Source organism: Chinchilla lanigera, unplaced genomic scaffold (genome assembly GCF_000276665.1).
Source record: "Chinchilla lanigera isolate Chin_1 unplaced genomic scaffold, ChiLan1.0 scaffold00004, whole genome shotgun sequence".
Taxonomy (NCBI): domain Eukaryota; kingdom Metazoa; phylum Chordata; class Mammalia; order Rodentia; family Chinchillidae; genus Chinchilla; species Chinchilla lanigera.
Window position 1 is genome coordinate 19,776,338 of NW_004955405.1, and position 16,855 is coordinate 19,793,192.

The window sequence follows — 16,855 nt, forward strand, 5'->3', positions numbered from 1 at the left end:
GATATTCATAAAATATATGACCACTAAAGAATTCAGATACAGAATATATAAAGAACTCTTACAAATCACTAAGAAAAGAAAACAACGCAGGGGCTGGGATTTAGCTCAGTGGCAAAAGCGCCTGCCTGGCAAGCGCAAGGTCATGAGTTCAGTTCCCAGTCCCGGAAAAAAAAAAAAAAAAGAAAACAATGCAGTAGACAACTGGGCAAAATGAATAGTTCATGGAGAAACAACTAGAAAAGCATACAACATTAAAAAAACATCATCCTCACTAATACTTAGGAAATGTGAATCTAAGTGAAGCAGCATTTTTCTCCCATTGTGTAGTCAAAAATTAAAATATCTAACAGCGACCCTTCCTGGCAAGGATAAAAAAGATCAGAGCTCTTTTTACTGTGCTATTGAGAGTGTCAATTGGAAATGTCTAGTAATAAAAGTATGTTTATGTCCCATGGCCAAACCTAGAATAGTATGAAGGGCTAAGGATGAGAAAAACTCTCACAAATGTAAGCAATGAACCTTGTGCCAGCAGATCCTTAAAACTATTGAGAATTAGGTCAAAATAGAATATAATTCATAAGCAAACTTAAAATTCAAAGACTTTTGTAAGAGAAAATTACAAAGATAAAATAGCCAATTGCCTACCTGCCAATGAAAGCAGTAGAGGATATATATTACGGCATCAGAATATCAACACTTTGATGAACAGCTCCTAGTGCTCTTTCCCTCTGCAAAAGAGCCCAAAACAATGATTAAACACACTACATTTTAATCAAAGTAACTGAAGTAGAGCACTGGAAAGCACCAAAGGACAGAAGAACTTTCCTAAGCCCAGGAAACCAAGATGACTCCCTAGAGAAGGGAAGTAGACTTTAAAGACTTTACCTCCTGTCACCCCTTTCTGCTAGTTGGAATTAGATCAGAACTGGGAGATGCTTCTGCCTATAGAGAAAATGTAAGCAAGAGGATCTAGCAGCCCCCATTACCACTGTGGACACCTGAAGTGTCACTACAGATGCCTATAGTTCTCATAGCATATGAGCCCAGCTGAAGAGGATTTGTAAGGTCTACCCACTGAGCTATCCACAGAGAAGGAACCAACAGTGCATCCCGTCCCACTGTTGAAGCCTGCTTTTGTGACCTGTGCTGCTATAGCTCTGTACAATTTTGGAAATGGAGCTGCTGCTGTGATACACTCCTCTTCTGGGTAAGTACTTTTTGCATACCTCCATTCTTGAAGCTAAGCAGCCATGAACCTGCTAGGACACTACCTCCAAGCAGCGCTGCTGCTATACCCTACCTTGGGCCATGCCGCAGAGACCTACTCTGTACTCCATCCCAGTCACCGAGGCATTTCCCCTTAGGGCCAGCTAAAGTGGTACATTGCTCCCTAGCAACCAGAGCTTTGAATTACTAGAGCAGTACAACCCTTAACAACAGCCAAGGCAGCGCCATGCTGCATGAAGATCGAAGGTCTTCTGTGATCAGAGTAGTCGCACCTCTAGCACCTCGTCTGAGGCAGCTCACATTTTCTGGGGGCTCTAAACCTCCAGCATGCTGGAGCATTTCTACCTTCCACCAGCAGAGCTGACATAATACCTTACTGTTCGGTAGGCAGAGCTCTGCTGGTCTAAGTAGCTATGCTTTCTGGAGCCAAGTCAAAGTAGTGCCTCACACGCCAGAGAATCAGAGCCCTGACTGAGCTTATCATCTCACTCCAAAGCCTTAATAGCCGCAGAGTTCCACCTGCATGGAACTGGGTTAGGAAGTCTGGGATGCTGAGGCAACTGAGCTGTTTTCTAACCCCCTGAATTGAAGTCACAGTGGCATCATGTCATTCCCTAGTACTTGCCACTGTTGTGCCTATCCTCACAGAGCCTGACCTACTGCTATGTGCCACATTCAGAGTCCAGAGTCAACAGGGCACAGTTCCTCATCTCCTGAAGTCTGAGTTGTGTCTAGAGGATCCTAAGTCCTAAATTACAGCTGTTTCCTGCTTCCTAAACTTCAAGCCAATGGCACACCTTGCTTTTCCTGGAGCCATGTCAGAGCTGTGTCCTACATCTCAGGAACAACAGCTATATCCCAGCTCCCCAGGCCTGAACTGATAGGATATGCTTAAGGATAACACATGCCAGGTCAGTGGGAGAGCTGAATTCTCTGGTGCAAGAAGAGTGAACTTGTGCCTAAAGTCCCAAGTGCTATAGTAGTTTTCATGATGCTAAATTCAGGAATCTGGCCCCCACAATCCTTTTGAACATCTGTGCCCTGGATCCTTGTGTTTCTGTGAATGACTATGAGATGTGTCAAACTCAACAACAAGAGAGATTCCTTTGAATGAATGCCCCAACTGTGTCAAAGAAAAGAACAGGAGGATCCCTACAGTCGATGTCTTTATAACCTCTATAGAAACCCCATCATCCTGAAGTATCCATAATCATCTCCTAACATTCTTCACAACTGAAGAAGCCATAGAGATTACATCGCTGCACCCACGTGGAACCAGAGCCGTAGTACTCCATCAAAGCGGCATCTTCAGCTTCAACTGCAGGCAGAGATCTTTCTTTGCAAAAGCTACTCTTTAAAGTCTAAAGGATATGATTGCACTACCAGATGCACAGACATCAAAGCAAGAATGCATGACACATGAAAAAGCAAAGAAATATGATGCTGCCAAAGGAGCATAATTATTCCTCAGTAACTGACACCAAAGAAACAAATTTAGGAGTTCTTGAAAGAATATTTCCAAATAATGATGTTAAGGGAGCTCAGCAAAATATGGGAGAATACAGAGAAAATTCAGTAAAATCAGGAAAACTATTCATGATCTGAGAAATTCAACAGAGGTAGATTTTATTAAAAACAACCAAACAGGGGCTGGGGATTTAGCTTGGTGGCACAGTGCCTGCCTGGCAAGCCCAAGGTCGTGAGTTCGATTCCCGGTACTGGAGAAAAACAAACAAACAAAAAAGAACCAAACAGAATGCTTTAAGCTGAAAACTGAACTGATTATATTAAAAATAAAATTAAGAGCTTAATAGTAAGTAGGTAAAGCAAAATAAAGAATGTATGGATGTGAATATAGATCTTTTGAAATTACACAGTTAAAGAGAAAAGTGAAAATAAAATGAGAGTATATGTGCTTTGGGGACACAAATAAGCAAGCATATACTAACACAGTGGTATTCAATAAGTATAAGAGACAAAGCAATAGTAAGGATATTTAATGAAATAATTGTTGAAAAATTCCAAGTCTTGAGATAGCTGGGAATGTTCTGATCCACAGAACTCCAAATTCTCCGATGTATCTGTTTATCTGCTTTACAGTTGCATGATTTTTAAAGATTCATTGTTTTAATAGACAGTTAATATTGCAATTAGTGTACACAATATTTTACTTTTCTGTAATCTAACTCAAACTGATTTTCATATAGATAATGAAAATGACCAAATCTAACTAATTACCATATATAACCTCACATAGTTGTAATTATTTTTTTGAGAACATTTTACATTTTCTCTTAGCCTTTCACAGAAATATATTGGTAAATATGGTAACCATATTGTTCAATAGAAATCTTGAACTTACCCCTTATCTAATTGAATTTTGTGTTCTTTGACCAACATCTCCCAACTTGCTTTTCTCAAATCGCATCACCCCTGTCAGCCACCATTCTACACTGCATTTTAGTAAGCTGAAGTCCATGTCTTTGTTTCCAATGTGCAGTACCTGCCATTTTGGTATGCAGGTATATATGCTACTGGGCATTTGAGTGTGATGGCTAGCTTACAAGTATGCCAAACAATTTTCCAAAGTGGTCACATTAATTTATCTACCCATTTACGGGGTGTGATTGTTCTAATTTCCACATGTTCACTGGAACAGGACACTTTGAGTCTTAAATTTTAGTCACTTTAATTGTCATGTAGTAGTATCTCATTATTATTCAGTTTTTACATCAGGTTTTTAAGGACATTTCTAAATGTTTAATATTTTATCTCCATATGAAGATCCTCTTTTGTGAAGTATTTATCCATGTTTTGAAAAAAGCAGAAAAGTTTCATCTGTAGTTTTTCTTATGTTATGGATCCAAGTTCTTTATTGATTATGTGTATTACAATCTTCTCTAACTTGTGGTCTGAATTTCTCTCTCACTATATTACTAGTGACTGGATGAAAAGATGTGATTTGATCAATTTTTCCATTAATACTTAGTGCTACTTTGTTTCCTAGTTAAGATTTTTCACTTACTCGAAGATCAGAAGTTATTCTTCAATGTAATTTTTGAGAAATTTTATTGTTTTATTAAATTTCTATAATCTCTCTGGAATTGATTTTCATGATATGAAGTAAACACACAAATTTACTTTTTCCTTATGTATATCCAATTTACCAATTTCTATTTATTTAAATAACTACCCTTTGCCTATTGGTCTGTAGCACGAATTTTGCTATGATAGCGCCTACAAATTCTTGCTTTACTTCCAGACTTTATTGTGCTTCACTGACCTATTTATCCCTACTGTGTTACTAACACATTGCGTATGTAACCGTAGATTCATAGCAGGTCTTGACCTGCGCTGATAATGCATCAAGTGTGTTCTTCAATTTTCTACTGCCAATGCTTGGCTCATTTTATTTTTATAAAGATTTTAATATCAGTCTGCAAACTAAAGGGTGGTGGTGGGGGAGGGAGAGAGGAGAGACATGCAGTGGCTTTTTTTCTTGGGATCACATTAAATTTATATGTTAACATGTTTTCAAATTCGTGGTTATACTATATCTCTTGATTTCTTGAAGTCTTCAATAACTCACACTAATGATTTTTGGATACTTGTAGGACTGCCTGGATTATCTGAGATTTATTTTAAGAAATTTTATTTTCATGCTTACTCAATGGTATTATTGTTTACTTTTGCATTTAATTATTTTAAGTTCATGCATAAAAAATAAAATCATGCCCTTGCATAATGACCTACTTTGGACTGGTCTTCCTCAAATCTCTTATTAATCTTAATGAGTTTTTATATACACTTTTATGGATTTTATTTTAAACAAAATCATGTCTGCACATAGTATGTTTTATGTCTTATTTTAAAAATCCTTGTGAACTTTATTTCTTTTTCCTGCTGTATTGGTATGGGCCTCCAGTACTATCTCAGTAGAAGTGATAGTAAAAGGCATTTGTATCTCACTGGGGAGAAAATATAAAATGTCACTATGTAAAATGTTATTAATTATTAATGTAATACATACTTTATAACTATTCTCTAAGATTAAGGAATAAAGTTCCTTTCTATTATTAATGTCTGTGACTTTATCAAATCTTTTTCTTCAGCCATTAGTTATGTGATTTTTTCTTACTGTTTTGTAACATGTTAGTGTGAATTATGGTGACGGAGTTTTCAGGTGTCAAATCATCTTTACAATCTTAGAATAAGCACTGTCTTTTTAATTTTTTTATTTAAAGAGAAAAAACAATAAAAACAGTACAGAATTTCAAAACAAGATGATAGGAAATTAACAGTGGCTATTATATTGCATATTGTTATCCTCAAAGTAGCTGCTCAGATTATAAAATCAGACATGCAAAATTGATCAAACAATATAAGCACCACCTGTTCCTTTCAATGAACTAATAGAAATTAGTAGTACAATGATCTTAGCATCATGTGTGTATATCTGTCTCTGTCTATCTCTATGTCTATATTATTTCTATCTATCAAATATCTATCTATCTATCTATCTATCTATCTATCATCATCATCATCATCATCTATCTATCCTATTCCTCCTTTTCCCCATCCCAGTTGTTCTTTCTTTTTGAGCAGTTTCTTTCCCTTTCTCAATATCTATTGTACCTTTCAGAGCTTCTTTACTCTTTCAGTTTCTTTTTTTGTTTGTTTGTTTGTTTTTTGGTACTGGGAATCGAACTCACAACTTTGAGCTTGCCAGGCAGGCGCTGTGCCGCTAAGCTTAATCCCCAGCCCCTCTTTCAGTTTCTTATACTAGGGAGACAACATGATGTTTACATATGCGAGTTTGATTTATTTCGCTTATGAACATAGTATCAAGTTGATAAAAGCCTGAACTTCATCTTTCTTTATACCTGAGTAGAACTCTATCATATAAAAATACCCCATCTTTTTTATCCATTCTTTAGTTGATGGGCATTTGGGTTATTTCCAAGATTTAGCTATTACAAATTGTGCTGCTATGAACATGGGTGAACATGTATGGATCTGGTATGAAGTTTTTAATTCTTCTGGGAAAATACTCAGATGGAGGTTAGCTGGGTGGAATGGGACCTCTAATCCTAGTTTTCTGAGGAATCTCCCCACTGATTTCCACAGTGGTTGCACTAATCTACACTCCCACGAACAGTAGAGAAGGGTTCCTTTTTCCCCACAGCCTTTCCAGCATTTGTTGTTGGTTGATTTTTTTTGATCATTCTTATCCCATCATTCTTTCCCGTTTCTGAAACAAGTTTGGAAGTCCTCTTATGTTTCTTTAGTTACACTGTTGTGGTGTCCTTGATGCCCTGAATTCATACAAAGCATTTACCTTTCATGATCATTTTGACTTTGAAGAAAAGCAAGAAGCTGCATGGTGCCTTATCAGCTAAATAAGGTACATGAGGACACACCACAACATGATAATGACATTGCCAAGAGAGGACTTCTAGAACTGCTTGAGAAAGTGGAATGAATGATAAGTGTGTTTGAACCCATGGGGAGTATTTTGAAGATGATTAGTGGTTATGTATCTTTTCCTACAGTGATTTTTTTTTAATTTAAACTTTTGCCATAGTTTTAAGTCATCCATTACATGTGCACACTTTGTTCACTATTAGTGAACCTGCACTACTGCTATATCATTTCCATACTAATTCCACAGGTTATGTTTATATTAATCTTGGTGTTTTACATCCAAAGGATATTAACAAATGTATAATGACATGTATCCAGCATTATAGTACCATAATTTTCCTGCCTTAAAATATTCTATGCTTCTCCTTTCATTTCTTCCCTTGTACCACATGTTGATAATTTTCAATCTTACATCCATAGTCAAGATTATTGTTTTTGTATTGTTTTGTTTTTTTTCTTTTGTTGTTCTTTTGTTATTATTTTTAAAATTCTCTTTAAAATAAAAAGAAGATTAACTCTAGTTTTCCTTTCTTATATTATTTTTAGTTTTGATTTCATGGCTATGTTGGCCTAGTCAAATGAGTGTGGACATGTCTTCCCCTTATCAGGAAGAATTCATGTTAGAATGATTGTATTTAAATAAATGTTTTGAAGTATTTACAAATAAACCTCTCTGGGCCTGGAGTTTATATCGGGGGGGGGGGAGATTTTAAATAATAAATCTAGTTTCTTGTGGTTCAAACTACTTCATAAATCTGCATCTTCATAAATATTGAATCTATTTCTTTCATTAATCCTGGAAATGCTTTTATAGCTTGTCTCTTCGAATAATGCTCTTTGTCTCCTTCTTAAGCTTTGGCACTTTAATGACACCTGTGCTGGAACAGTTTTCTATGTCCCTTATGTCCCATATATTCTATCTTATATGGTGCTTTTCCTGGTGGCAGTTTGATGATTTTCTTCTAATTTACATTTTAGTTTTCAAATTCTTTTTTCAGTTGTATCTACTCTTTCACTGAGTTTATAAATTTGGCATTCTACATGTTTCTGTTCAAGAATTTCCATTTGTATTTTTACTATAATTTCTATTTCTCTTCTAATTTTATACATATTCATGAAGATATTCATTCAACTTGTTTTGAAGTTTGTATCCAATACTCCCAATACTTGTGATTTTATTCATTTTTTTCTTCTTGTATGGTTGGTCCTATGGTCTTGAATGTCAATATGCCACTGATACAAAAAAGTAGCTACACTGAGACTTTGCTTTTATCTCTTCACAGAGTGAAACTTATTTTTGCAGATAATTATCACAAAGAAGATCTTTGCTGGAGACATTTAGTTGTTTTGAAGTTAGCCTTTAATACTGCAGATGGCTTGTTTCTTTCCAGTTTATTATTAGGGACTGTCTCTTCAGTTAAACCAAGAAGAAAAGAGAACAAAGGAAAGACAGAGATAACTACAGGGATAAAATTGGCAAAACATAATGATGATCTGTCATGTGTAATAAAAGTTGATGAGGCATCGCTGAAACGATCTATTTTAATTGAACATTTTTTGGCACAAATGAAGAATAACTTTTGCTTGTTTGAGAGTTGATGGACCTTGAAAAAATATTTATTTAATTTTCTTCTGCTCCTGCTTTCACATCTGAAAACTCTTCTTCAGATTTTTTATATCTTATCCACTCATATTTAAGACTTCAGATTTTTTATACCTTATCCACTCATTACTGTCTAGCTGGGACTGAAATGAGTTTGACAACATTCATTTTTTCATCTACCTTTTGCTTAATTTTTAGCTCCACTTGTGCCTTCAATTACATTCAACTTTATATAACACTAGGGAAAGGCATGTAAGTTATGTGCTCATTAGTTTTCTCCTCTCTGCTCTTTGTTTCTACTCTAGATACCTCAGTGGTCATTTTTTTCTGTATTTTTAATACTGCAGACTGGGAAGTAGGTTTGCCCATGTGCTGCCGTAATTGGCATATTACTCACACGTTGGATCAATAGTAATCTAGGAGAGCACTCTCCCATAAAACTGAACTTTATGGTAGTTACCTGCCATGACTGAATCCTGAAATGCAGTTAATGTTACTGAGAAAGTAGTATTTTAAATTATCTTGATTTTAAATAAAGTTTAAAGAGCCACATATAGTTAGTGGCTATCACATTGTACAGTACATATTTAGAACTGATATAATTAACTTAAGTAAAGGGCTGGGGATACAGCTCAGTGGCATAAGTGCCTGTTTGGCAAGCATAAGGTCCTGAGTTTGATTCCTGGTACCAAAACAAAACCAAACAAAAATTAGGTGAATGCATCCATCAGCAAACACCAAATTAGTGCATAAAATAGCTAGTTTTACTTCTTTGGAATGTATTTAATTTTAATTTTTTAAATTTATTTTTAAAACATAATGCATTTGGAATTGTTTACTATAGGGAATTTTCTCTTTGTACTCTTACTATAATAAGTCAAGGTCATTAATGAGAAATTTAACTGTTGAAAGTGACATTATTCAGTTTTTACAAATATTAAATTTTCTTTAAGACATAAGATGAGAACTCATGCCTATGATAAGTTTAAATTATATAGAGACTTATACTAAGAATTTTTATTTTAATGATTATCATGGTTAAAAAATAGCAAGTCACATAGCACAGTTTATTTACTATGAGGATTTGGAAGTCAAAGAATGTTTGATTCAGTATTTACTAGAGAATTTAAATTGTTTTCATCAGTTATGTCTTATTCTTAAATCTTTTCTTTTTCTTTTTCTTTTTTTTTTTTTTTTCTACCAGGAATGAAACTCAGGACCTTGTGCTTACCAAGAGGGCATTATGCCGCTGAGCTATATCCCTGGCCCTTATTGTAAAATCTTACTTATGTTTAAAATATGTTTATGTTTCCTAATGCTGTGCACTTGTTAGGTTATGATGGATAAAACTAATAAAAGCTTTCTGCAATTGGAAGAATATATATATACCATTTCTGTCATATATAAGCAAAGGAATCAACTGTACAACTTTGGCATTTCTAAATCACTAATGATCCCATAGTTTTTCTTTTGATTTCAATAAACAATAAAGCCATTTTAATTGAAAATAGAAGGGATTCTGATTTGGAGAGATGCCCAATATCACTTGTACTATAAATGATGGGATATTGAACTTCTCTATTTTGCCTATTAATGCCAACATGAAGATTAATATCATAATGAACGTAAAGTAATTACAATCTAGGGAAAAAGCAATAGTACTGAATTGTAAAACCACAGTAATAAATGATGTTTTAAAAACATAATGCTGAAATTTGGCATCAGAGAAAGACTGTTAATGTACAGCTTACTATATATTTAAATAACTAAATTTAATTCACTTGATGGAAGGAAAGTCTAAAAACTAACTATTGAAACTTTCAAAAAATAACAATAATGTCACAGTATCAGGTATTCCTCAGTTACCCAACTAATTTTGTGCCATGTTAACATTTTTTAATTGAAACACTTTACATCATGTCTTCAATAGCAAATATTTTCCAATTTTGGATTTTTCATTCTTGCATACAAACCAAACAAGTAGCCATCTGGACTATCTTGTCTTCTTTGCAGTAAGATGAGGGAAAACTTTTTCTTTCAATTTTTTTTTGCCTATACTACTAGAACTAGTCAAATTTATCATTTGATAAATTTTAATGAAAATTATATAAATGCAGAATGCTCTCATGTTTTTTCAAGTCTCAGGAACCTGTATGAAGAAGAAATGATTTAAAGTATATTCACTCTGCAAGTCCTACTATCAACAATACAGTCTTTATATTTTTAATTTTATCTTGTTTTCATGTGGAATTTAAAGATAGATTTCTCAACATTGTTTTAAACTTTAAATGTTTACACTAATACTTGTTATATTTTAGCCTACTTTTAATAATTTAATGTCAAAATAATTTGTTTCATCCTGCTGTATCAGTTCTATCAGACAAGATCTTATTGATAATCCAAATTTTAATCTTGTTATAAATATTTGCATTTGATTACTTTTATCTCAAATTGCAAACATATAAGTAACTTGTATAAAAATTACCTGGCTTACATTTTCTGGTTTCTGACCTTTATTAATCTTCCTTCTTTCCCATTTTCATTTTCTCAGGTACTTTTCTTATTGCTGAGACAAAAATACCTGACACGCAAAGTTAAAGGAGGAAAGGTTTATGTAGCTCACAGTTTGTAGAGGTTTCAGTTCATAGTTGGCTGGTTCCAAGGCAGAGTGGCCTCACGGTGGAGAAACAATTCATGGCAGGCAGAAGGCAGCAAAGCATGAAAGTAATGAAGAAGCAGCAAGTTCAGCAGCCTTCTTTCTGTTCCTTATATTCCTATCCCAGCTACCCACTTTTAGGGCAAGTATCACCTATGTGTAGTGAGGACATTCCCATTATGCACTCCCAGAACTATGCCTAAACAGTCAGTGGACTAATTTAGTAATCACACACCCTTGACCTCAGCATCACACACTCTAGATGCAGCCACCTCTGAAAAGCTCCAGCTATGATCCCATGAGGCTTTGTGGGGGGATATCTAAATAAAAGCCATAATACTCACTTTATCTCCTATGCTCTTCTCAAAGATTTAAACATTAACCTAGAAGCCTTGCATTCTGAGAAAGGGTACACATCAAAATTATTCAAAGGATTTCTTAACAAAGGTTCTTTTCTTATCTGAAATTTGAAGTCATGCTACTCTGCCTTTACTACAATATTTAAATTTTATCTTTGGTATTTTCCACTCAAAAAAACGGCTCTTAAATAATATGGCAGTTGTGTTTGGCAAATACATCAACGGGTAGCCACTCAAACGTTACTTGTGACAGTGCCTTGTGTCATCTGAAGTCCTATAATGTGCCTAATTATTAAATCAAATTGAACCCTAAATTCTGCAAAGCTACTGTGATGATTAAGCGTACTTAGAGAAATATTGCATAATAAATCATCTTAACTGCATTTGGTGACAGTTGCTCACCCACACATATATGTGAACACACAGCCAATTAAAAGGAAATTATTGATGTAATGACTTGAGGAAGAATGGTGTGCAGAGTATTAAATTATTTTTTTCTTCATCCAGATCAGTGTAATATTCTGTTGCTCTGTTTGAAAGTTGTGGTGTTCCTTTACACTCTCATGATACTAACCACATGTGGCTACTGAGCTTTTGAAACAGAGCAGCTCAAGCTGAGACTTAATATGAAAAACAGGAAAACATCTCACTAGTCATTTCTATGTTTATTACATATTGAAAGAGTAATATGCAGGGTATGTTTGCTTTTTAAATCCTATGATTAAAACTCATTTGTGATTTCATCCTTATTTCTCTTAATGTGCCTCCTTGAAAATTTCAAGCAATATACACTTCTTGCTCTTGTGATGCACACTGTATCTCAATTGGACCTTAGCAGTCTTCGTATATCTTTATATTAGCAGGTGGTGATACTTTCTATTTAAAAGCATGTGGAATGCTAATAGAATGTTCAGTGTCTTATACAATTCAGCGAATGTCTTATGACATTCTTGTATATAGATAGGCTTTTCTGTAGATGAAAATCACCATGAGTAGTTTCAGGTAGTAACATTTCAATCATAGACATCATTTTGCAGTGATGTATTTATATTTAGGAGTTAATTAATATGTTTTCAATAGTTTGAAATGACCATTTTCTGGTGAAACTTTCATTTTTGCTTCCTATTGAATGCCAAGATTACCTATAAAAGTTAGGGATGACATCAGAGTAACTTTGGTAACATAATTTGTTAATTCTGTTGGGTTATTAGTCCATCTTTTTTGTTGAAGGTCAAAGTACTTTTTACCAATATCGTCTCCTCTTCTTCAGACATCTTTTCAAGAACATTAGTCAAAAGTCACTGGATTCCTTAGTCAAGGTCATGACTACAGCCTTGAAGATAATGTTATCAACACAGTTCTATTCCCCAGTCTGTTCCTGTTAGTCTTTCAGCCATTAGCATGAACAGACACGTCTTCAAGTTCTCCAAGATGCCTCTCCCCAGCAAATGCATCCTTTTTTTTATGATTCTGCCTTCATTTTCATTGAACATTTTACTTCTTCTATGCCGTCTAGTGTTTTGCTCATTGTTTCTTTGGCCTTTCCTTTCTGTACCAGTCAGTCCCATTGTGCCGCCTCACTACATTATCCAGGTTCCCCTGCCAGTCTTTTCAGCACTGAGTTACTATTTCTTCTGTTCTTTACCACGCCCAACATGTGCAATTGCTGTGAGGTATTCCAGGCTACAAACTGAATCTGTGAAAACCAACTGTCTGCGCTTAAGCTCTTCCACTTTTTCGTTATACTTAGTGTTTTCTAAAATAACAATTCCAGGAAGTTTTTCTCCTCACATCACTGTTCCATCATCAGTTTCCACACTCTTCAAAATGAACACACTTCCTCTTTTAGAAGAATGAATCTAACTGGGAATATGTTTCGTCAACTTCCCCCTTCTTGACTTTATCCTTATGAGTGTCTAGAAAATTGTAAGTTCCTGAAAACCCTCATATTTTGATTGATATTGTCTTATAAAGATGAATATTCCAAAGGAGGTCATAGTTTTATGTGGGGAATGGATAAGAAATAAATAATTACTTAATGTGCTACAGTTCCAATAGCAGATAAGAGGTGAATATATTTGGAGTATAGACATCGAAGTATTTTTATCTCCATGAATCTTCCTAAAATAATAGCATATATTCAGAGAATAGTAAAATCTCTTCAGTGGCAGATCACACAGTATTCAAGGTGAGCAGGCAGAGGTTTGTAGAATGTTCTTTGCTTTGATGATAATGACTGAATTCTTCATACACACAGTTTCTTTTAGAAGATAGGCCAAAAGGACATTGAAAACGGAAGAAAAACAGCCATTCTTTTGTTGATCACTAATAGGACTGATCTGATTTTATTTTTCTATTTTACTCTTTCCATTCTGACTTGGTTCTGGCAAACATGCTCATTTTCTTTCATTCCTTAACAACCTGTATTCATAGGACTTTTTGACCTGGAAGCTCACATTAACATTTGCCTTTTCACAAGCTAGTTTTCCTGTGTATGTCTTCAGAATTAAGAACTATACTCTTGAGATTAGATAAACTTCACCAAAATGACTCATGAGAGGATTAAGTGCATCAGATTTATAAGCATATATGTGGCCTTAAAGATACTTGCAGTGTATTTTTTGTTGTTCATATTCTTCAGGAGAATATAGCAATCAAACTTGGAGCTAAAATTAGCAGGGCTAATGTCAAAGAGGAAGGATCTTTCATGTTTGATCATTAGAGCAATATGACAGATGCATTACAAGGATGAACTGAATTGCTCTTCTCAAAACTGAGAAGCTGTTGCTGTGAATTCTGCTTTTGAAGCTTGTCACTTCATTGTCGTAATGTGCATTTGCATTTGCATTTGCATTTTGGGCCAAAAGAAGTAATGTATCTCCCATTCTACAGTATGGTATAATGCTAATGTGTTATTTTCCTCTTACATAATTGATGCAGTTTATTCAACATTTAAAAAATGTAGATGGAATTGTTCTGATATGCTTTGAAAGAATAATTTGAGTTCATCCTTTCTTGTACTATTCAGGTTCAAAACATTATTTGTGGCTGGAGAACGATGTGATATAGAAACCCTGGAATGGTCCAAAAAAGTCTTCAGAGTACCTGTCCTAGACCATTGGTGGCAAACTGGTGAGCATTTTCCACACATGTACACAAATGTTACCAAAATGTTTAGAAATTCTGCAAGGGTTGGAGGAAATGCAAACTATGACTATGAGGGACTGTCTCAGGATTCAAGTGGTTTTGGTTTTAGTAGAAATTAACAGTTCTTGGTCACAATGTTAAGAATATCTCCATATGTGACCTTGGGGTCACCGTTCTCTTGGTCTCTAGGTTCAAAGCACTAACAACCTCTTTGTCTTGTCTTCTTTGTTTTCTATATTCAGGAAGTCTCCAAATAATCAGATTTTCCTTTAAGTATCTTTTGGGTTCCTACAATCTTCATCATTTTATTGCCTTTGGGGTGTGCAGCAGCGTTGTCTTCTGCCCCAATTTAAATTAACCTCATAGCTCCACCTTATCTTCCTCTCTGTTATCCAGCCTGCACACTACCTCTGGAGTCCTTCTGAAAAGCATTGGTTCTGGCATCAGAATCTCAGCCATCCTTCTCTACTTTATGCAATCTATTTCCTTCTACATGGCTTCCAAGGTAGAAATATTCATTTTTGTTCAAAGTAATTATAATAACATAGGTAATTTACTTATTCACTGGTTCTGTTTATTCTCAGTTTTCCTCAGACAGGTAATTTTTGGGAAACACATTTTCAGAGTAAGTAGATAGCATATAACTTTTGGGACAAGGAAATGGGAAAACACCAACCTTTCTCCTTCTTCTTTTGAGGGATAGCTTGGCGCATATGTGAGAGTGGATAGATGATTTGGAATCTGTTTTTGTCCTTACTGAGTATAGGGATGTTTTTTCCCTTTGACCCAGTGATAGTAGTTAAGGGAGTGTTACAGCCTTCCTATGATCACATTTCAATTCACTTCCACTTAGCTTCATGAATTTCACTGGCCTCTTTATACTCATTCTTTCAATGCTCTCATTTTCTGATTGCTGGGAGTAACAACAAATTTGTATTAAAAATTAATTAAGCTTCTTTGCAAAAATTCGCTCTGATTGTAAGACGATTGTAATCTTGAAGATCAAGGAGATAACCAGAACAAGTTCAGGGTGCTTTAGTTCAGATTTTTTGAGTCTGAAAAATTACACTTTATATATTATCTCCTTGCTTATTTCTCTTTGGACAAATGTGTACTCTATATACTTTGTAATGTGAAATATAAAATGTATGATCAGAGCAGAAGATATATTCCTTACATAAATGAAAATCAGTTTTCTCCTGTTTTATTTAGTAAAGGAAAAATTACTCATCTATAGCTCAGACTTGTAACTAGGAATATCAAAAGATAAGGTCATATTTGAAGAAAAAATATTCAATGGTGTATAGAGATACATAAAAAGAAGTGAAGAATTATTATCTCTGCAACAAAGAGTGTTTGTACTATTGATTCATTCCCTGTTATCTAAGAGAGTTTTAACAGTTATTTTCCTGGATATGAACTGAAAAATATCTTGTTACCTTTAAGATAGTTTTCTTTTCTTGAACAAATGGGAAGGGTTTCTTTCCATCCATAAGTGACTTTGTATAAGTGCTTACTAAGAGTTTTTTTTTTTTTTTTTGGTAAAGATTCCAAGGCTTATTGACAGAAGCCAACACATTTCAAAATAAAATTATGAATTACTTTTTTTTCTTATAGATATCATTACACAAAATGGTCTGAATAGATATATGCCCTTAGTGCATTCAAGTTTACACAAAAGCTTGCTGAAGCCTGTAAAAGAATCACAGGAGGTCTCTGGTGGGTGTTGAGTTTCATGTGACTTTGCAACTTTGCTTTAGTGTATCATTCAGGGGGGTGATTAATAGCTATTTCTCATTAACATGAAAAATAGGATTTTCACAAATAAAATAACTACTTCTTCCCATTTTTCCCATTTTATATTACAGCTACTTTCTAAAAAGTATTGTATTTTATTCAATTTATTCATTTAGTATTCTACTCAACTGAACTACATAAATACTGTCATAATGAATAGGTTGGTAGGTAGATTGATAGATGGATACATGGGCTTGTGCTTTGTGAAAGAATTTCATTCTACGTGGTGCAGATGTCAGCTACTAAAAGATCTAGTTAGCATCTTTATTAATCTGCAAACAAAATAAATTTTTCATTTTCAATTTGTATATTCTGTACTTACAAAGTGATACAGAAATTCAGCGTTTGTAAGCATTCTATTTTTCAATTGTTTTTATTATAAAAAGAATAAAAAACAATAATAAAATAACCACAACATAGACAAAAACAAAACAAAGCAAAAACAAGAAAAATAATACAGGATTTCAAAACAAAATGATAGGAAATAACAAAGGTTGTTGTATTACATATTACATATTGTTATCTTCAACGAAGTTGCTCAGATTACCAGGTGTAAGAATACAAGATTTATCAAACCATTAAAGAGAATGAAAACTAACTTAAAAAACAATTAAAAGCGATACAGAGCTTCGAAAAACAAAA

At 34.4% G+C, this 16,855-nt stretch overlaps 1 protein-coding gene across 3 annotated transcripts in view; it reads left to right on the forward strand.

Annotated features, from left to right (window-relative positions):
* The window catches only part of Acss3 (acyl-CoA synthetase short-chain family member 3), a 158,896-nt gene that overhangs the window by 99,147 nt on the left and 42,894 nt on the right, over nt 1-16,855 (forward strand). For all 3 annotated transcript variants that reach the window (XM_005374372.2, XM_013517967.1, XM_005374371.2), the window contains exon 9: nt 14,298-14,401. In XM_005374372.2, coding sequence (XP_005374429.1) covers nt 14,298-14,401 — 104 coding nt within the window. The remainder of the gene's footprint in view (nt 1-14,297; nt 14,402-16,855) is intronic.